This window comes from Carya illinoinensis, chromosome 11 (genome assembly GCF_018687715.1).
Source record: "Carya illinoinensis cultivar Pawnee chromosome 11, C.illinoinensisPawnee_v1, whole genome shotgun sequence".
NCBI classification, from domain to species: domain Eukaryota; kingdom Viridiplantae; phylum Streptophyta; class Magnoliopsida; order Fagales; family Juglandaceae; genus Carya; species Carya illinoinensis.
The window spans coordinates 16,918,067-16,940,096 of NC_056762.1; the positions used below are offsets into that span (position 1 = coordinate 16,918,067).

The 22,030-nt window shown below is 40.5% G+C and overlaps 1 protein-coding gene and 1 pseudogene across 11 annotated transcripts; both read left to right on the forward strand.

Annotated features, from left to right (window-relative positions):
• LOC122282263 overlaps positions 1-1,938 on the forward strand; it is a 59,148-nt pseudogene extending 57,210 nt beyond the window's left edge.
• Positions 52-20,761, forward strand: LOC122281618. Of its 11 annotated transcripts, none has more exons than XM_043093280.1 (5): positions 15,594-15,788; positions 15,886-16,730; positions 17,623-17,899; positions 18,726-18,905; positions 19,956-20,761. In XM_043093280.1, exons 2-5 carry the CDS (start codon positions 16,567-16,569, stop codon positions 20,592-20,594), a joined length of 1,260 nt encoding a protein of 419 aa, XP_042949214.1. In that variant the 5' UTR covers positions 15,594-15,788; positions 15,886-16,566; the 3' UTR covers positions 20,595-20,761. The 11 variants fall into 11 exon arrangements, with proteins under 11 accessions (XP_042949216.1, XP_042949218.1, XP_042949219.1 ...); XM_043093281.1 differs by having other exon boundaries at positions 15,707-15,788; positions 18,753-18,905; XM_043093282.1 differs by lacking the exons at positions 15,594-15,788; positions 15,886-16,730 and adding an exon at positions 52-670 and having other exon boundaries at positions 17,551-17,899.
• The last annotated feature ends 1,269 nt before the right edge of the window (positions 20,762-22,030 follow it).

Sequence of the window (22,030 nt, forward strand, 5' to 3'; positions counted from 1 at the left end):
AATATCTGCTTTTACTGTGAACACGTAAGCCAGGTGCAACCTTATTTCCTCCGCAACTCATCTCCAGAGCCTTCCGTCGTCAACGCCGGAACTGCCGAATTACGGCTTGTGACACTCGCCCATATTTCCCCCCCTCTCGGCTCTCTCTCTCAAGACCAGGTTCAGCCTCTCACGCCGCCTAAGGCCGGTAAGAACCAGCTAGTCCAAGCTCACGGCTGTCTTCCTCAAGCTCTGTCCCGCACGCCAACCCAACGCACGCTGACAGAGGCCCCTGCCTCACGCCATGTCTGCACCGATGAAGACCACCGCTGTCACTCACGTCAGCTCAAGGTCATTCATGTCCTATGCACACCAACGAAAATAGGTGAGCTTCCTCGGTCCTCCCTGTCGCCGTCTCTGTCTTAAGCTCAAGCTCCCTCTCTCTTCCTCTGTTTCTTTCTCCCGGCGTACTCTCTCTCTCTCTCTGCCTCACGGCTCTCTCTCGTTACGGACAAACCAAGATCAGCAGAAATCAAGACCACGTCGACTGTGGCCGAGCCACCGTTCGCAGTCCAGGCTTGCCGAGTCACTCACGTCGAACTGAAACCACTGACGACAAGCCAGCTCGCAGAGAACCTGTCGCCAGCCTCTCCCCATCGCGTCATCTCTCTCGGTGACTCTCTCTCTCTAAGTACACCCTCTTTCTCTCTCACCGATTTGTTTCGAGCTTATCAATATTGATTTCGGGTGTAGAAATTACGTAGTTAGAGCTTGATCACACTATTGGTACATCAGTGGTTAGAACTGTTTGATACTGGTTTGTTTTTTGCATAGGTCTATGAAAGGCTAATTTGATCTAAGAAACGGGCGAAAGCTTGAGTATAAAACTTTTTTGATAGGTACGAAGCGTGAGTATAAAACTCATTGTTGTAGATATCATGCAGGCCATTTAAGCATGCTTTTAATCCGTCAATGTGGATGTGACTTATTGAATATATTTACACACACATGTACACGCACGAAGAGCTTGCGTATATTACTCATCGTTAGAATGAGGAAATGCAGAATTATATAATTCCTCTAATTTTGTTTTCATCTTCCCCAAGTGTTCTTATTAAATATCCTTGCACTTTGTTGCAAAGATATTTAATAAGTGCTTGTGAGTAATTTTTTTTGCTACAATGTCATAGCGATTGAAGGTTGAATCGAAGACTTTCATATTTTCGAAAGAGGAGGGTAATTTCTTTCACATTATTGAGAGAAGCAGAAAGGTACTCCAGTATGTTTATTTAAGTGCGTCGTCAGCGACATGGGCGGAAAAGGTGACGGATGAGTGTTTGGCTCACCATCGGAGTGATGGTTTTCTCATAAAGGTACGGGAGGGAAATGGTGTTTTTATCATTCAACGTTATGCTAATCCAAAGGGCCATTTCTTGCAATTGGATGTGTATGGGAACGGTAGAAAGAGAGGCTCCCTGGTTATCCCCGAAGGTCTGAATGTAGAGGGTGGATGGAATTTGTGTCAAACTTACTTTCGGTGGCTGGAATAAATGTCTTTGTTTTTTCTGATGAAAAAGAGCAGTACACATTCACGCCGATATTGATTAGAATCGGCGTAGAAAGGAGGCCAGTGGATTGCTGTCAGCGGGAAGGGGTATCCCCTTACTAAGGGTCTCTTAGTGGGGAGGGTTATCAGCCTTGATGAAACCGGCATGTCCTTCGGCAAGCAGTTGCATGGAAGGAGGGGAGAGGGATGTTAGGAGGAAGGGGAAGATGATTGGTGGAGCAATTCAAAATGGTTTGCAGATTGCTATGCATGTGGACAAATGTCAGCACATGAAGGCATGTGGGGGTGACGGTTTGCATTCTGTGAGTATTCTGGCAGTGGGAGAAGTTGAAGGGATGCTGTGGGCTGCAAAAGCTAAGCTGTTGGGCTTGTTTGAGAAAATTATGTTTTGATGACTAAAATAGACTCGAGCTCAGAGCTAGTTATGAGCTTGGGCAGTGGGTTGACGGGCCCATGTTGTTTGTGTTCTAAAGGACATGGGCCAAAGGAAGTCAATTGTAAGGTCCAAGTGTGTATGGCGGGTTAAGTCTTCCGTGGGTCCAAACGTGGTTTCCTCCCAGGTGCCACTGTCACACTGGCCATGGAACTCCGAGTTGGCACAAATAAGGTCACTGGACGTCGGCTATCCTCCAGATGGCTTATAGGTGCACGAATTTTCTCGCTCACGTGATCCTAGACATGTTTTAGTAGACTTCAGTGTGGCTCTCTCCTAGCCATCGCCATCGCAGGATCCAGAGACCTCTGAGCCAGCATAGAAAAGGCCGGCGAATGCTAGTGACCCTCCAATTGGCTTGTCGGAGCACAAATATGTTCTACCGTGTGTCTCTAGGCATGTTTTGGTGGGCTCGAAAGTGGCTTCCTCCTAGGAGCCGTTGTCACTTGTTCCAAGGACCTCCAGGCCGATACATATAAGGTTACTGGATGCCGTGATGAAGATGCAAGGAGGACCAACCCCTTGCCACCTAGATGCTAATTGAGTTTGTTGGTAATTCCCTTGATTTTAGGGGCTGATGTGTTTTGGAGGAAGTTGGGCATTTGAATGCTCTTTAAATTAGGAAGTTTGAATATCGATTTGTTCATTTGTTGGATTTGTTTCCCTTAATTTTAGGAGTTGTTGGGTTGTTTTGGAATGTTATCTTGAAAAAGGTTGTTAGAAGGAATAATTGGGTAGGACTAACCAAACCCTAGGATATTTAAATATTTTGCAGTTTTGTATTGGATTATTATGCTATTATTTTGAATGAAAGTTTATATCTATTTTCAAAAATTGAGTGCTAGCCTGAGTTAGTCTTGATTTTCATACTCCAAACAATTTGGATCTTCGTGTTTCCCTGAGGTAATCTTTGATTCACCCAGCCAACACGATCATAAACACCTAAGCGCGAGTGAGGCTTCCATCATTGGACTTTCATTGAGAGGCGTCCAACCCGTAGAGAGGAAGCCAAGGAGGAAGATCATGGCCGAGTGACAACCGACGCATACGGAGCAGATTCAAAACCTTGACGTCACTTTGGAGACACAACAAATTGCCACCAATGAATAGCTTGGAAGGATAGAGGAGGTGCTCTACCAATTGGTGAACCAAAGGAGGGTACAAAGAATGGAGGTTGAAGGCGCCATAGAAGAAGGGCGGAGAGACACCATAGTCCTGAGGTTTCCTTTGGGTCTATAAGAAGCCAACACCATGAGAGGGAGGTGGATTCGAATTCATCTAATAAAAATTCCTCAAATTCTGATGAGGAATCAACTGAGGAAAGTAAAAGGGCTAAACAAAATTGAGGTGAGAGAGGAGGTGTTCGTAATGGAAGGCCAATGGGGGAAGCCATCAAACCTAAGATGGACTTTCCTAAGTTCAATGGTGATGACTCGAGCACTTGGGTAAGTAGGGCTGAGCAATACTTCGAACATAATCAAAGTTGTCCTATTGGGCCTACTTCCTTGAGGGGGAGGCTAACCAATGGTGGCAATAGATGAGGAAGACCTATAGAGCTCAAAGGAGGGAATTGAAATGGCAGAAATTTGTCAAGGAGCTCTTGGGGAGGTCTGGGCCAACCGAATATATGGACTATCATAAGACTCTCTCAAAGATCATGCAAATTGGATTTTTAAGGGATTATCAAAATGAGTTCAAATACTTGTCTACAAGGGTACAAAGGTGGTCGGAAAAAACCCTCATTGGGACTTTTGTAGGAGGCTTGAAAAGTAAATTGGCGGCGGAGGTAAAGATTAAGAAGCCGAATACCTTGATGCAAGCCTTGGAGGTTGCACGGATTAAGAAGGATCAACTCCAAGATTTGAGAAAGAATAGCCGTTTTGAGGTAAGAAAACCACTCTCAATGCTTTCCAAGTTTGGTGCAAACAAAACTTTTAGCAAGGACTTTTCACCGGGAGGCTCTAGTGGAGGTGCATCAAATGGAGTCAAATCACTAACTGTGGGTGTGAATAGGATATCATGGGAAGAGATGCAATGATAAAGAGAGAAGGGGTTTTGTTTCAATTGCAAGGATAGGTTCATAATGGGTCACAAATGCAAGGTGAAGGAAATTTTTCTCATCGAGATGGAGTCGAAGGAGGAGGAAGACTTGTGGGAGGAAGAGCAAGGAGCAATTTCCTGAGCTTGACCTTGAGGACAAGGCTAGTATTGAAGGGGGGAGGACTGATGGAGATGCAAGAAGGACCAACCACTTGCCATCTAAATGTTAACCGAGTTTGTTGGCAATTCCTTTGATTTTAGGGGCTGATACGATTTGGAGGAAGTTGGACATTTGAATGCTCTTTAAATTAGGAAGTTTGAATATCAATTTGTTCATTTGTTAGATTTGTTTCCATTAATTTTAGAAGTTGTTGGGTTGTTTTGGAATGTTATCTTGAAAAAGATTGTTAGAAGGAATACTTGGGGGACTAACCGAATCCTAGGGTATTTAAATATTTTGCAGCTTTATATTAGATTATTATGCTATTATTTTGAATGAAAGTTTATCACCTATTTTCAAGAATTGAGTACTAGTCTGAGTTAGTTTTGATTTTCATACTCCAAACAATTTGGATCTTGCTGTTGCCCCAAGGTAACCTTTGATTCATCCATCCAACATGATTGTAAACACCTAAGTGCGAGCCAGGCTTCCATCAAGCCAGCGACCCCCTGGATGGCTTGCTGAAGCATGGTTTTGTTTTTGGGTGCGATTTAAGCCGTGATTTGGTTGAAGAGAGTGTCAAGATTTATGGGGCCTTGTTGTCTTCCTTGCTTATTGTCGAAAATGGGATGCTTTTAATGACTAGAGGCCCTTTGCAGCCTATTGATAGCTGTGGGAGCAGTTCCAAGGGTGTAAGGTTGTGTTTTCAGGATAAGTCTGTTGAGGATTGCGTTAGGGTTTCATGCTCTCTTGAGTATGACTTGGAGGTTGTGAACAATGGATCTGTGAAGAAGTCTGAGTTGCACTTAATCTATAAAGAGCTAGTAGATGGTGTTGATTGTTTCTTTTTGGATGAGATAGGATTAGAGGAAGGGAACCAGTAAAACTGAAAGTACTGGTTTAGGAGGTAACTGGTCTGGGATCGATTTTTGAAAATGTAAAACCAGTGTATATAGGTTCGTTCCCAAAATTTGTACAAAATCAGACCGAACCGGACTACTTGCATCCCTAGTCTGCCGAATCAGTAATGTTATGATCTTCTATATCCTAGGTCTTCCCGTTCCTTCATCTGGCTTATGTTCTTCATGTAGCATTCAGACCGAATGACTCTATGAAATTACGTCGATACTTCCACATATTATGGGTAACGTAGGAGACATCTCTATTTTCCCCCGGGGAATCCTTAGAATTACCACTTCTTAGCTTTCAATTTGCCTCTGACCATCAAATGAAATGTGAATAATTCGTCCTCCTCTCTTTGAAACAAGGGGCTTTAGATTAATTATGATGCTGCTAGGCTCAAGTGGCATAGATTTGCAGTTAGTTTGGGTTTTGTAGAAAGTGGATGAAATAAGGGAATGTATAGGTATTTCATGTGAGGGCTTTGAAGACCAATGTAAAGTCCTTCTCATAGCTATTGAGACAGGCCAACTCTTTTGGCTTGATTTTACGCCAAAACAGATAGGGAGTTGAAGAGACTTGCTTGCTCTATTAATTATGATGTTGGGAAGGTAGTGTAAGTAGGGGTAAGAGCAAGGCTCGAGTGAACTCTGTGATTAATGAAACCTAAGATTTTATCTTGGAATGTAAGGGGGCTAGCTCTAATGGGGCATCGGGGGGTATTCACCTGGGCATACCCCCAAACCCAAGGCCTAGAGATTGTAAGGCCTTTACCATTAATCTTGTGAGTGGGGTCTACAAGATTATATCCAAGGTTCTTGCCAATCATATGAGCACAGTCATGGAAAAGATTATTTTGAAGTTGCAAAATGCTTTTGTTAAGGAGAGAGATTCTGGATTCGGTTCTTATTGCTAATGAATTTTTGGATAGTAGAATTAAATTTAGCATCCCAGGTATACTTTTCAAACTTGACATGGAGAAGACCTTTGATCATGTAAACTGAGATTTTTTAATTTACATTCTTGGTAGATTTGGTTTCGGGGAGAAGTGGTGCAATTGGATAAGCATTGTATTGCTACTGCTAGATTTTCAGTGCTGATCAATGGTACTCTCAAGGGCTTTTTCAACAACTTTCGTGGTTTGAGACAAGTAGATCCTCTATCTCCTTTTCTCTTTATTTTAATTATGGATGTTTTGAGTAGAATGTTGAAGGCAGTAGTGAATGTATCTTTGTTGTATGGTTTTTCAATGGGTGGTTCAACATTTGGGAGTGTCAATGTATCCCATCTTCTATTCGCCGACGATACTTCAATTTTTTGTGAACCGGGCCCTAACCACAATCGATCATTGACAGCTCTCTTGCTTTGTTTCGAAGCTATTTCCATCCTCAAGGTAAACTTATCTAAATCTGAATTGGTACCCGTTGGTTTGGTTAATTCAATTGGAGACCTGGCTGACATCTTAGTTGTAAGGTCCCTTCTTAGCCTCTGAAATAACTTGGTCTTCCATTGGGGACCCCTTATAAATCCAAGTCAATATGGGATGGTGTTACTGAAAAAATTGTGACGCCCCAAATTCCCACGTACGGACACGTGGAGATCGAAGCGCTGGGATGATGACAACACAGGTCACCATCCTATCGCCAAATGCCAAGTGTGTGTATATGCAATAAGTGTACAATAAAAACACGTAGCGGATAATAAAAGTCTTATAACTAAGTACCAGAATTTTTGTTTGATACAAAACTGTTTAAAAAATACATAATAAAATATTACAAGTCACAAATATCGTTTCAAAACCAAACTGCAAGGCATAAAAACTCCAAATCAAAACTCTGGCGGAGCTGCCTCCTCGGGCTCAGCCTCTTCCTCTTTCTCGACATCTGCATCAAAATCTACGGTACCAAAATGGTGCCGCAGGTAAGTAACATTCCAAACGCCACAAGATAAAAACATTTAAACTCAAAAAATATGCATGAAAGAATGCCAAATGCACATATCCCATAAATTCACATTTTTTCACGCACGCCAAAATCCAATTTGGCCCCAAAAACATATTACCTTCCAATTCACGCCAAAAGTCTCATTTGGCCCAAAACCAAATTCAATTCAATAACCAATTAATCCGAATGCACCATGACCTCCCCTAAGGGTCATCTGCACACCCTGGCTCCCATTGTCACACCACGGGTTACGACCATGCGTGTAACTTCATAACAAGCGATGTCCAGTTCCGCGCCCCGCACGTACGTAGCCAAGCATCCAGCAAAGGGCTATGGAGTCGGTACGAGAGCGTTACCATCCTGCCCACTCCTATTGTCGCCCAGCGACAACCCAGGGGACGTCACTCAGTATATTACGCTCCCGAGTGACTAGAGGAGCTCCACCGAGATAATACCCCATCTCGGCTTGGGGTCGTGATACATACGCACCCGAAAATTTATTTACACAAATAAAACCAGTTTTTCTCAATTTAATACATGCACATGAATGCACCATGCAATGCACACCTCAAGACACAATTTATCAACAAATCACAACATCAACAACAACCAAACAACTCCGTCCTCAAATCCATCCAACCCCCGACTCCTTAGACTTAGTCCAGAATTAACCAACCAGTCAATGAATTTATTGTAAAAGCAATAATATATTTAAATCTAAAATAGAGTTTTGAAAATACTTACAGCATTATAGGATAATTTTCAAAGGATCAAGGAGCTGCAAACGGTGGAGAAAAAGCAACGTAACAGTGTAAAATAAATACACTGTGACCGTGGGTTGTAAAATACCCACTTTCGAACGGGGAGAAACCAAGACTTGAAATTGATGGAGAATGGCCTAGAGATGTTTATGAAGCTAATGGAAGTGAGAGTTGGCCGTGGGTGGCGGTGGAAATGGCGGTGGAAGTGAAAAAACGGTAAAACGGAGTTGAGCTCGTGAGAGCTGCTGATTTGTTCTTCCACTTCGGCAAAACAAATCGGAGCTGGAAATGGGTGGTTCAGGACGACAAGAGGTAGGTGATAAAGTGGTGAAGAGATGGTGGTTGGAGGTGGAACGACGACGGCGAAAATGCACAAAAACCATGCGGCTTGGGGGAGCTCGTGGCGGCTAACGGTGACTCGGATGGAGTGAAATTTGGTGGGGAGGTGCGCCGGCCGGAGGGGAAGAGAACTAGGGTGGGTGGTGTCGACCACGTTGCCGGTGAGCGGCGGTGCTAGGTTGAGAAGCAGAATGGTGATAGTGAGAAGAGAGAGAGGGCGTAGCACACGGGGGAAGAAACGGAAAAAGAAGAAGAAAGAAAAGAAAGAAAGAAGAAAAGAAAGAAAAGAGAAAGAAAAAAAGAAAAGAGAAAAAAAAAGGAGAAAAAGAAAAGATGGAGAAAAGAAATGAGGTCCCATCCTCACATCTGGAATCCATAAATTGATTCGACGAAAACAATTTAAAAACTATAAAATGACTAAATTAATTTAAACACCACCTTAAACTAAAATATAATAAATAAATAGCAAAAACTAACAACTAAATTTTAAGTCCAAAAACAAACTAAATTAAAGTAAAAAAACTAATATTTTAATTAAATTAAAATACTCATTCAGTGAAAATACACGTAAAAATAGGGTATCACATCCTCCTCCCTTAAAACAAATTTCGTCCTCGAAATTTGCAAGATCAAACACTAACTTGAAACAAGTCACATGATTTCACTGAGACCAAGTTTAAGAAACGTACCGTCATTTACTCAAACAGATAGGGATACTACTCTCTCATGTCTACTTCTCTCTCAAGAGAAATCTTGAGCTAATGGATCTCCCCATGCCACCTTTACCAGAGGTATCGTCTTGGATCTCAACTGTTGCTTTTTCCAATCCATAATCTGCGAAGGAACAACCTCATAAGTAAGATCTGGTTGCAGCTAAATACGCTCTGGGTTGACAAAGTGCGGCTCTTGTTGTCCAAAACTCTTCTTCAAGGATGATACATAAAAAACATTATGAATTTTTCCAAAATATTCTGGCAATGCAATTCTATAAGCGACGAACCCTACCTTCTCCAAAATCTGAAAAGGGCTAACATATCTCGGATCCAGTTTCTTACTTTTACCCAAACGCTTAACTCCTTTCATGGGAGAGATTTTGAGATAAACCCAATCACCTTCCTCAAAAGATAACCCTCTCCTTCTTGTATCTGCGTTGCTTTTCTGACGACTCTGAGTTGCTGCCATTTTATCTCTTATAATTCGAACTTGACTTTGCATTTCTTGAATTAATTCGGGCCCAATTATTTTATTCTCCCTGACTTCATCCCAACACAAAGGCGATTTACACTTCCTCCCATAAAGAGCTTTATAAGGAGCCATCTGGATGGATGCATGGAAGCTATTATTATAAGCAAATTCTATGAGAGGCAAGTGATTTTTCCAACTTCCTTGAAATTCCATAACACATGCTCGCAACATATTTTTAAGGGTTTGAATAGTGCGCTCTGATTGGCCGTCCGTCTGAGGGTGATATGTAGTACTAAACTTCAACTTAGTACCTAATGCTGCCTGTAAACTGTTCCAAAAATCAGATGTGAACCGTGGGTCCCGATCCGATACAATACTCTTCGGTATGCCGTGCAACCGCACTATCTCTTTTACGTACAAGCAAGTCAACTTTCCCAAGGAATTAGTGTTATTAACAAGCAAGAAATGAGCACTCTTAGTTAACCAGTCAACAATCACCCAAACCGAGTTCTTTCCACTATGAGTCCTCGGTAAGCCCACTACAAAATCCATCGTAATGTCGTCCCACTTTAACTTAGGAATAGGGAGGGGTTGGAACATACCAGTGGGTCTTTGATGTTCGGCCTTGACTTGACGGCATGTGTGACATCTCTCAAGATACAAGACAATATCCTTCTTCATCCATTCCCACCAATAATGTTTTTTTAAATCACGATACATCTTCGTACTGCCAGGATGAATTGAATAAGGGACCGCATGAGCTTCTGTCATAATTCGCTCTTTAAAGTCTGAATCCTTTGGGATTACTCTACGATCTCGGAATCGAAAAATTCCATCCTTATCCATACTATAATGTAATGGCCCTCTAGATTTTCTGACTCTTTTTCTAATATCTAATGGCTTCGGGTCCTTCCTTTGAAGAGTCTTCAATTCCTCAAAATCAACTACTCGAATATCAAGAATTGAAGATAGCACTTCCTCTTGTTGTGAACTTTCAATAAGAAGTCTTCTCATCCCACAAAGTAAAGAATCCAATTCTGACGATTCGGCTTCATCTTCCAAGTGCGACTGTCGACTCAAAGCATCGGCAACTATATTTGCCTTCCCTGGATGATACTTGATCTCGTACTGGTAATCACTGATTAACTCTAGCCATCACCTTTGCCTTATGTTCAGATTCTTCTGAGAAAACAAGTGTTTCAAACTCTTATGATCTGTGTATACTTCGCAAACTTTTCCATACAAATAGTGCCGCCAGATTTTAAGAGCAAACACAATCGCAGCCAATTCTAAATCATGTGTCGGATAATTCTCCTCATGATCTTTCAGCTGACGAGATGCATAAGCAACAACCCGTCCCTCTTGCATAAGAACACATCCCAATCCAAATTTAGACGCATCGCTGAAAACTACAAATGACTTGTGCGGTTCTGGAACTGCCAATACTGGTGCAGTTGTCAATCTCTTCTTCAATTCTTGGAAACTTCTCTTGCACTTGTCTGACCATATAAATTTTGCATTCTTTCTAGTCAAAGTAGTGAAAGCTTCGGATAAGAGAAAAAATCCCTCCACAAATCTTAGATAATATTCGGCAAGTCCCAAGAAACTCCGAATCTCATGCACAGTCGTTGGACGCTGCCATGATAAACGAGCTTCCACCTTGCTAGGATCAACAGCCATCTCGTCTCGGGAAATCACATGCCCAAAAAATTTAACTTCCTCCAAACAAAATTCACATTTCCTGAGCTTTGCATACAACTAGTATTCTCTTAATTTTCCAAGTACTAGATGAAGATGATAAACATGCTGTTCAAAATCTCGGGAATAAATTAAAATATCATCAATGAAAACTACCACAAAGGAATCCAAATAAGGTCTAAATACCCGATTCATTAAATCCATAAAAGCTGCAGGAGCATTGGCTAACCCAAAAGGCATCACCTTAAATTCATAATGCCCATATATCGATTTAAAAGTAGTCTTGGGTATATCCTTATCTCTTATCCGCAACTGGTAGTATCCTAATCTCAAATCAATTTTCGAGAACACAGCTGCTCCTTGAAGCTGATCAAATAAATCGTCGATCTGTGTAAGAGGATACTTATTCTTGATGGTCACCTTATTTAATTCTCGATAATTAATGCACATTCTGAGACTGAGAGTACCATCGTTCTTTTTAACAAACAACATTGGCGCACCCCATGGTTGAATAAACCCCTTATCTACCAATTCTTGCAACTGAACCTTCAACTCTTTTAATTCAGCTCGTGCCATACGGTAAAGGGTTTTATGTACAGGAGCCGCTCCAGGTTTCAAGTCAATAAGAAACTCCAATTCACGAACAGGGGGTAGCCCAGGCAAGTCATCCACAAACACGTCAGGAAATTCTTCCACAACTGGGATATCTACCAATGACTTCTTCTCAGACGGCGTAGACACCATTTGGACTAAAAAGGCATCCGCTCTACAAGCAATCTCTCTTCTCGCTTGAATTGCCGATATAACGACCGGCTTTTCTTTTAGTTTACTTCCCGCAAATTCTAAATAATCACCATCTAGGAGCTGAAAGCTAATTACTCGACTTCTATAATTAATACTCGCAGAATATCGATATAGCCAATCCATCCCAAGGATAATATCAAATCCCAGCAGCTTAAATACAACTAAATCTGTATCCAGAAACCTTCCACCAAAATTCAAAGGACAGCCCAATGCAACTTTGGAACACCACACCACTTCGCCATTTGGGAGAGTCACTACTAATGATTTTGGCAAGGGTCCCGTAACCAAATTACATATCCGAGTGAAAGTGAAAAATACAAACGACTGAGATGCACCCGAATCAAACAAAGTGCAAGCATAAAATTCATATAAACGGACTCTCCTTGAACCAATCACATTAACCAATGAAATCCAAATACAAAGAAGAAACCAAATCACACCAAAAATCAAATCCAAAATTAAATTAGATCCATACCTGTAATCACTCCAGCATCATGGGTCGTTGGTGCCTCATCATCAACCTCTCCAGGTGTAACAGCATATACCCGAGCTTGCACTGTTTGCCTCTGATTTGTTCTTCCACTATGTCGACCTCCACGACTTCCTTGAACTCTAACAGGGCACTCACGAGCAAAATGTCCCTTTTGGCCACAACGGTAACAATGGGTTCCACCACTTAGCCGACACTCATCCTGATGGGCTCTATTACACCTTCTACAAACTGGCACCCGTCCTCCCATATGTACTCCTGAGGCTGCTTGTGGTCGAGTCCCGGTCCGCTGAATAAACTTCTGAGGTGAACCAGAATTACTTCCTTTGCCAGTAAAACTCTGCCTTTTTTTGTCCTGAAGGGGAGCCCATACTCAAATTAATCTCTCGCTCTGCAAGAGTGACCAAGTCAACTAAATCCTGAAAAGTGAAAATCCGGTGGCAGACTACCATTCTGCATATATCAGGACGCAGATCATCTTGGAAATGCTCGGCCTGCATCTCCTCCGTGGCGATGAGGTGGGTAGCAAATCGCCCAAGCTCTATAAATCTTCGGGCGTACTGTTCCACGGTCATACTTCCTTGGATCAAGCTTGTAAACTCTCTTGCTTTTTGCCACCTTACAGAAGCGGAAAAGAAATGATCATTAAATTCTTTCTTAAAGCGTTGCTAGGACACAGCGGCAAAAGACCCCAATTCTGACTCCAACATTAGTCTTTTTGTATCCCACCATTCAGAAGCAGTACCTTGCAACAAATAACTGGCATAAAGTATTTGTTGCATCTCAGTGCAACCAAAGACTTCAAATGTTCTTTCTAAATCTCTAATCCACTTTCCAGTCCGAAGTGGATCCTCTTCCCTCGTGAAAGATGGGGTTCTATGCACTAGAAAGCGCTCATAGGTGCATCCAGCTTGCACCGCTCTACTAGGCTCTCCTTGTTGTGGCCTAAAATTTTGCTGTAGAAAATCAGTCATTTGCCTTAACGCTTGGGCTATGGCATTGTCTCTCAGCGTATCATCCCGAGGCTCTTTAGTAGGCTTTCTTGGCCTTACCATTTTCTTGCCACAACACAACCTTTTACCCCCTTTAAATATTGAATAAAACCAACAACATAAAACCAAAACCAAAACCGAAACCACATAACAAGAAAATAAAATATACTAGCATGCAATAACATAACTAAACAAATAAATACAAACAAGCTAACTCAAATAAATTCAAATCAAATAAAACAAAACAAATAAAACATGTCAAATAGAAAACTTTAAATAAAATAGATTTCAAATCACAATTTTAAAAACTTTCTGGTACTACACCTACGGGACATGTGGTTTTACCTAGAGTCAAACCGCTCTGATACCACCTGTGACGCCCCCAATTCCCACGTATAAAAATACGTGCAGATTGAAACGTCGGGATGATGACAACACGGGTCACCATCCTATCGCTAAGTGCCAAGTGTGTGTACATGCAACAAGTGTACAATAAAAACACGCAACAGATAATAAAAGTCTTATAACTAAGTAGTAGAATTTTTGTTTAATACAAACCCGTTTAAAACATACATAATAAAATATTACAAGTCACAAATATCGTTTCAAAACCAAACTGCAAGGCATAAAAACTCCAAATCAAAACTCTGGCGGAGCCGCCACCTCGGGCTCAGCCTCCTCCTCCTCCTCGACATATGGATCAAAATCTACGGTACCAAAATGGTGCCGCAGGTAAGTAACATTCCAAACGCCACAAGATAAAAACATATTAAACTCAAACAATATGTATAAAAGATTGCCAAATGCACATATCCCATAAATTCACATTTTTCCACGCACGCCAAAAATCCCATTTGGCCCCAAAAACATATTACCTTTCAACTCACGCCAAAAGTCTCATTTGGCCCAAAACAAAATTCAATTCAATAACCAATTAATCTGAATGCACCATGACCTCCCCTAGGGGTCATCCGCACACCTAGCTCCCATTGTCACATCACGGGTAACGACCATACGTGTGACTTCGTAACGAACGATGCCCAGTTTCGCTCCCCGCGCATACGTAGCCAAGCATCCTCTAGCCCTCGCCAGCAAAGGGCCACGGAGTTGGTACGAGAGCGTTACCATCCCGCCCACTCTTGTTGTCACCCAGCGACAACCCAGGGGATGCCACCCAGTATATTACGCTCCCGAGTGACCAAAGGAGCTCCACCAAGATAATACCTCATCTCGGCTTGGGGTCATGATACACACGCACCCGAAAATCTATTTACACAAATAAAATCAGTTTTTCTCAATTTAATACATGCACATGAATGCATCATGCAATGCACACCTCAAGACACAATTTATCAACAAATTACAACATCAACAACAACCAAACAACTTCGTTTTCAAATCCATCCGACCCCCGACTCCTCTGACTCAGTCCGGAATTAACCAACCAGTCAATGAATTTATTGTAAAAGTAATAATATATTTAAATCTAAAATAGAGTTTGAAAAATACTTACAGCGCTATAGGATAATTTTTGAAGGATCAAGGAGCTGCAAACGGCGGAGAAAAAGTAACGTAACAGTGTAAAATACACTGTGGCCGTGGGTTGTAAAATACCCACTTTCGAACGGGAAAAAACCAAGACTTAAAATTGATGGGGAATGGCCTAGAGATGTTTATGAAGCTAATAGAAGTGAGTGTTGGCCGTGGGTGGTGGTGGAAGTGAAAAAAGGGCAAAATGGAGTTGAGCTCGTGGGAGCTGCTCCGGCAACGGATCGGAGCTGAAAATGGGTGGTTTAGGATAGCAAGAGGTAGGTGATGAAGTGGTGAAGAGATGGTGGCAGGAGGTGGAATGACGGCGGTGGAAATGCACAAAAACCGTGCGATTTGGAGGAGCTCGTGGCGGCTAACGGTGGCTCGGATGGAGGTGAAATTTGGTGGGGCGGTGCGCCGGCCGGAGGGGAAGAGAGCTGGGTGGGTGGTGTCGACCACATCTCTGGCGAGCGGTGGTGCTGGGTTGAGAAGTAGAACGACGATAGTGAGGAGAGAGAGAGGGCGTAGCGCACGGGGGGAGAAACGGAAAAAGAAGAAGAAAGAAAAGAAAGAAAGAAGAAAAGAAAGAAAAGAGAGAAAAAAAAAGAAAAGAGAAGAAAGAAAAAGAGAAAAAGAAAAGATGGAGAAAAAAAATGAAGTCCAATCCTCATCTCTGGAGTCCAGAAACTGATCCGACGAAAACAATTTTAAAAACTATAAAACAACTAAATTAATTTAAACACCACGTCAAACTAAAATATAATAAATAAATAGCAAAAACTAACAACTAAATTTTAAATCCAAAAACAAACTAAATTAAAATAAAAGAACTAATATTATAATTAAATTAAAATACTCATTTTGTGAAAATACATGTAAAAACAGGGTATCACAAACATCGAGACTAGATTGGCTGGTTTGAAAAGGAAGTATCTTTCCAAAGGGGGTAGAATCACTCTTATTAAAAGTATGTTATCCAATCTCCCTAAGTACTTTCTTTCTTTATTCTCAGTTCCTCTTCGAGTGGCTTATAGTATGGAAAAAATCTTTTGTATTTTTTGCAGGGTGGACTTGGAAATGAGAAATAGTTCCACTTGACTAAATGGGATAAGATTTGTTCCCCCCCCCCCCCCCTCCCCCCCGGCGGGGCACCCTTTTTTTCTTGTGGTGGTTTGGGGATATGAAAGCTGAGTACTTTCAACAAAGCCTTACTCGGGAAATGGCTTTGGAGGTACCATCAAGAAGGTGATGCTTTAAGGGCTGGGAGGATTGTTTTTTGCAGTTTCAAATTTAAGGTGGGTCGAGGCACTAGGGTCAGATTTTGGTTTGATGTCTGGTGCAGTGAGACTGCTGTCAAGGAGTCTTTTCCTTCTCTTTTCAAAAGAGCATCATACAAGGAAGCTTCAGTTGCTGTTCATATGGACATTTCAAATGGCCTGCTGCAGTGGAATGTGCCATTTATAAGAGTAGTGCAAGATTGGGAACTGGGAGATATTTCTAACTTACAATGTGCATTGACTTTGGAGCATGGTGTAGCGGGCAAACTGTTGTGGATTCATCCCGGGAACTAGAACTTCTTAGCAAGGTCATTTTATAATGCTTTGACTTCCCAACCTTCTACTACATTCCCTTGGAAGCGTATTTGGAAAAGCAAAGTGCATGTAAAAGTTGTTTTTTTTGGTTAGCTGGTTTCTCATGGAAAAGTCCTAACCAAAGACAAGCTGAGGAAGTGCAGTATTTTCATAATGGATTGTTGCTTTATGTGCAAAAGGAATGGAGAATCAACAGACCACCTTCTTCTCCATTGTGATGTGGCGAAGGCTCTTTGGGATGATATATTTGCAAGGATGGATATGGAAAATGGTGCCTTTATGGTGTATATGGAACGAGTGGAATGGACGTTGCTTTGGTAATAGAGAATGTTCTTTTTTTGTTTTTTTTGGGGGGGGGGGGGGGGGGGGGGGGGGGGGGGGGGGGTAATTAGAGTTTTATTTTATCAATGTTTGTTACTTTGTGTTAAGGCACTTGCATTAGAGGGGGTTAATCTAAATGACTTGTAAGCTTCTTTTTTGGTTAGTGTGCTGTAATTAGGTATATTTCTCTTGTATGCTACCTGTGTTTGCCTAATTATGAGGATTAATAAATTTTTCTTGTAAAAAAAAAAAAGAAATATCCTTGCACTTTGGTATCCTCATAGAAGGTAACTGGCAATGATGTGGTGATGGGTGGGAAACATGTTTTTCTCTCCTTCTACTCAATTCCTTCTCTTTTTCTACGATATTTGATAACAGAATAGCAGAGTAGGTCAATTGAACCTAGCTTTGAAACATCTCGTCCACATATCTCATCTTCGTAGTGCTGAATCTTTTAGGCCGATCTAGTACCATCCTCAAGGTGGTTTGCCCATTGGACCTTAGGCTTACACATTAATCATCATTGATGATATATTCTCTGATGCATTTTGCTTTGAAGCGCCTCACTCTATCATTTGGACTTTTCATGAATTACTGTTACTGCCAGCAATACCAGTTGAACGTGTTTTCTGCAGTTATATTAGTTTTAAATCGCTCAATATGTATGTGGACCACTTCTGTTGCACGTTAGAATGAATTGAGTATGTTCTCTGGTAAGCTGAGCTATGTTTGTACTTGATTCTTTTAACTCCGTGACTGCAACTTCCATTTGTTTTTCTTTCTTTTTATATTGTACTGTATTAACTTTTTTTGAAGGTATCAATGAACATCTGGATGTCGAGACTTAAATATTTCTACAACAACTTTTTTCTAGCTGTTGGCATGTAGTTGTGCAGGAAAGGCATCAGTCATGATGGATCTGATCACGTTGTTTTCTGAGTTAGCGGCTACCCTCATAATTTTGGTGACAAGGCCTTGTTCGCTTTTCAAACTAGCATGCTTCTTCACTATGAAAACTGTTTTCATCGTAATTCACACTTGGATGGAGTTGGTAAGGGCTACATTTGGCTTCCACGTGAATCTATTCTCCAGAACCATGGTGTTGACAGTTGCGCTTATATCTCTGCCTGTACGAATTTTGAATGCCTTAAAGAGAGAGAGACAGGTCAGTACTATGTTCACTTAGTTATTTCCAGTCCAGTGCTTTCAGATTATTGTAGCTGAGCTTGTGCTTTTCTTCTGATTGTCAATTTGTTGGAGTTATGCACACGACACAACATTGAGCAAAGGTATAATTTTGATGAGACTGTTGATAGGTATAGGGCAACGAGTTGGAACAATTTTTTGAAGTATGAAACTTGCCAAAGATGATGCTTTAGTCTCTGTGAAGTTTATGCCAGGTTTATTATATTATCTACCTGGCAATGTGATGACGGTTACTTTTAGCGTTCATTTAAATGTGTGACAAACTAGGGTAAAATTTATGTTTGGTTTTTACTGATCAAAAAAATTTATGTTTGGTTTTCTTAAAGGTTTACCCTTGACCTCCAGCGCTGAAGAGCATTCCATGAATGGGTTCTTTATAGAATAGCGTGACTATCGCTGCACTTGGATTCTTAGGACGAATATTTCATACAAGGGTGCAGTTGAATATATACCGGGATGGCCTACCAAAAGTTACTTTGTTTTTGGGCCTCAAATAGACCAGAGAACATTTCTGAGGGATTTTTTCTTTTCAGCATTCGAGTTTATATTTCTCTGGACAATAACTGTGTAAGATTTTTGTGCCCGCTTTGAGTCTAGGGTGAAGGATTTCGTTGGTTCACCGTGTCTGCTTTTGCTTCTGACAAGGTGTATGTTTGTTTTTACTCAGCTTTGTCGTGCTCCGCTAATCTATCAGAATGTGTCCATTTAATTTATGCACTTTTTTCTTGTGCTTGTAATTTTCAGCTCCCAACATATTCTAGATATGTGGCTCTTATTCTGTGCAGCTTGAATTGTATCTGCATGATATCCAGATCGAGTTGGAGAATCTTGAATGGGATAGGAAGGAATTGGTAGACGATCTTCGAACAGCCATTAAAGAACGTAAAAGGATGGAGTTGATATTAGCAGAGGTTGAAGAAGAACATGACAAGGCCATTGCCAAAATTGAACAATTAGAGGGTGAGGTACAGATGTCATACTGTAGTATTATGAGAAATTTTATTCGCTGGATTGAATGCATGCTTTCTGAGAACGTCATAGAACAATTAAGGTTTAAATTCTAACTTTTTTTTTTTTTTTTTTTTTTTTTTTTTTTTTTTTTAATAAAACTAATTTTTATGGCAAGTTGTGTGGCACTTACGGTGAAAGCTATGAAACACCTAAGTTTGTTTGTTGGAAAATGATAGGGATCCCACTCGTGGATCCCGCTAACTTGTCCTGCTCCCTTTTTTTTTTTTTTTTGAATTTTTTTTTACAGAAAGATTAAGAAAATTATATTTAATTATATTGTGAATTTTATTCATTTTTTAAAAATATTTAAAAGTGTTAAAAATATATTTTTTTAACACTTTTAAATATTTTTAAAAAATGAATAAAATTCACAATATAATTAAATATAATTTTCGTTAATCTTTCTATAAACAAAAAATTAAAAAAAAAAAGAAAAAAAAAGAAAGAAGCGGGACAAGTTAGCAAGATCCCCAGCGGGATCTCTAGGATTGTCCTTGTTTGTTTCAGTCTTGAACAAATAATGTCAGAAAATATTCTCAGTTAATGTCTTTTCAAGTTTCTTATTTTCTGCATCTGATTGATAGCCTGAGAATGGTTTTTTTTAATAAGTAAAAAAAATTTATCAAAACAAGTAAATATGCATAACCCAACTAACAGGAAGTATGCAGAAAAACCACTAACTCGACCTGCCCGCATGATCCGACTCGACTTGATCGGATACAGTCGGGGGGAATACCATCCAACCTGCTAAATGTCGGATGGAACCCGGCACTTAAAATCGCTTTTTACACATGTATCAACCCCTTGCCCCCACTTCTCTTAGCTCCTGCTGCCCGACTTCTGTCTTCTCATTGCAGTTCGTCACCACCTCCATTCATTGGAAAGTTACAGGTCCTATTGGCTCCAAGACGACTTCTTGTTGCTCGGTTTTCTTCTTTGATGGGTTAGGTTTGTTCTTCTTCGATGATATTTAGTTTTCTTCATACTTTTTTTATTGTTAACAGTTTCAGGATCTGAAAAATGAGAATCTTCGGCTGAAAGAAATTAAGGATGAGGTTTATTGGAGCATTAAAGGTCCAGATGACATGGACAATGGCCAAAACACTGGCTTTTCTGAAAGCTCTGGCATTCCCTATGGGATCTCGTCATGGAAATCCAGTTACAATGGAAGTGGTATCTTTCTCCAAGACCCGATGATGTCCAAAGACACTTGGGGAGATGAGGAAAAACCTAAAACAAAGTTTCTGAATTTCTTAAAAGCCCGCATCCAGCCACTTAACCCTGACATCATCTCCAGACAATTAGATATGGATGAAGTTCTTGGCCAACGCAGGGAGGTTGCAATGTCACATAGCCTTTTCAGTGCGGTGTTATCACTTTTGGTTGGAATAATTATCTGGGAAGCTGAAGACCCGTGCATGCCCCTTGTGGTTGCCCTCTTCACGGTTGTTGGCATGTCCTTGAAGAGTGTATTCGAGCTTTTCTCCACCATAAAGATCAAACATGCTTCTGATGCAGTCGCTCTCTTAAGCTTCAATTGGTTCGTACTTGGCATGCTTACCTACCCGGCACTGCCAAGAGTTGCCAGAATGTTAGCTCCAATGTCTTTAATGGTTGTGGACAAACTTGTTAGCTCGCTTTGATCTTTCCTGAGTTTAGAACTGCTTGGCTCTTTCCGTAACATGTAAATATATCATATACCATGGAACATGGTGTTTGTTCATCTTGCTAATGCTTCTTATAGCTATTGTACGGAAGCAGTGGTTAAGGCCTACTTTGGATATTGAGTTCAGATGATTTTTTTTTTTTCCCTTCGGTATATTAAGATAAAAGTTCAATAAACGGTTAGAATATTATTTTTGTTTTAAAATTTGCAAAAGTTAGAATTGTTTATTATATTTTATTTAAAAATTTAAAAAAATTAAAATAATTAAATGAAATGAATTGAGATAGTTTTATTATTCAAACAAAGCCTTAGTTGTCCATGACTCCGTTTGTATATGTTGCCATAAATCCCGTCTTTTTTCATTTTTAATTTTTTTTGGGCTTTGTTTCCTTTCGTGATAAGGGTTCCTGATAAGGTATTTTGGTCCATCAAGGATCGTTGAAAAATTGTTTTTTGTTTTTTTAAAGCATTTTGTGTATTTTTTTAAAAGATTCTAAAAAAAACAATACTAACAAACAAAAAGCTTGGTTGTATAAATCAAATTATGTTAGTTCTCCTCTAAGCTTACTTTGGTAGAGGAAGTTTTGGTGGATGGCAAGTCTCGTCTTGCTCGTTGAGTGAGGAAGGGAAAATCTATTGTGCGTATTAATGGTGGGAGGAATGGAGGATTTGGAGGAGAGATGTGAGAATCTAAAACTAACAGCAGAAGAGAATTTGATAATGAAAAAAAATCTAGTTGCAAGCATAATTGTGTACTAATATGTACACCAATTTATTGTGATTGGTCCAAAAGTAGATTTTATTAAAAACAGTATTAATTTAAATTTTAAGTATGAAAGAATCAATATTGGTACACAGATTAGTGTACGACTTTGCTTATATGAAGCAAAACTCTTCGAAAATTGAACTTGAGGTAGATTAATTGGGGAAGTTGAAGATTGAATGTGAGAGAAGTATGGTGGGGAAATTGATCTTGAATCATAAGGTAAGGAAGTTGTCAGACCCACAATGAGCAAGATCTGGAAGTTAAGTGGGACTTTTATCATAAGATCAGTCAGAACTTGTACGTGGTGAAATTTGAAAACCAGAGGGACAGGGGACGAGTCTTGGATGGAAAACCATGGCTCTTTGACAATCAACTCCTAATTCTGAATCCATTTGATGGATTAATGCCTCCTCATAAAATGTGCTTCGATCAGAAAGTCTTCTGGATCCACTTGAACAACCTTCCATTGGCGTGTTTGTTCTGAGAGGTTGGATAGAAAATTGGTGCCTCTTTGGTTGTGTGTGAGAGGTGGATGTGAGTGGGGAGTATTGAATGGGGAAATCATCTGAGGGTGAATATTGAAGTGGATATTAGGAAGGCCATAACAAAAGGTAGAACTGTAAACTTGGAGGGGAATAAGTTGTGGG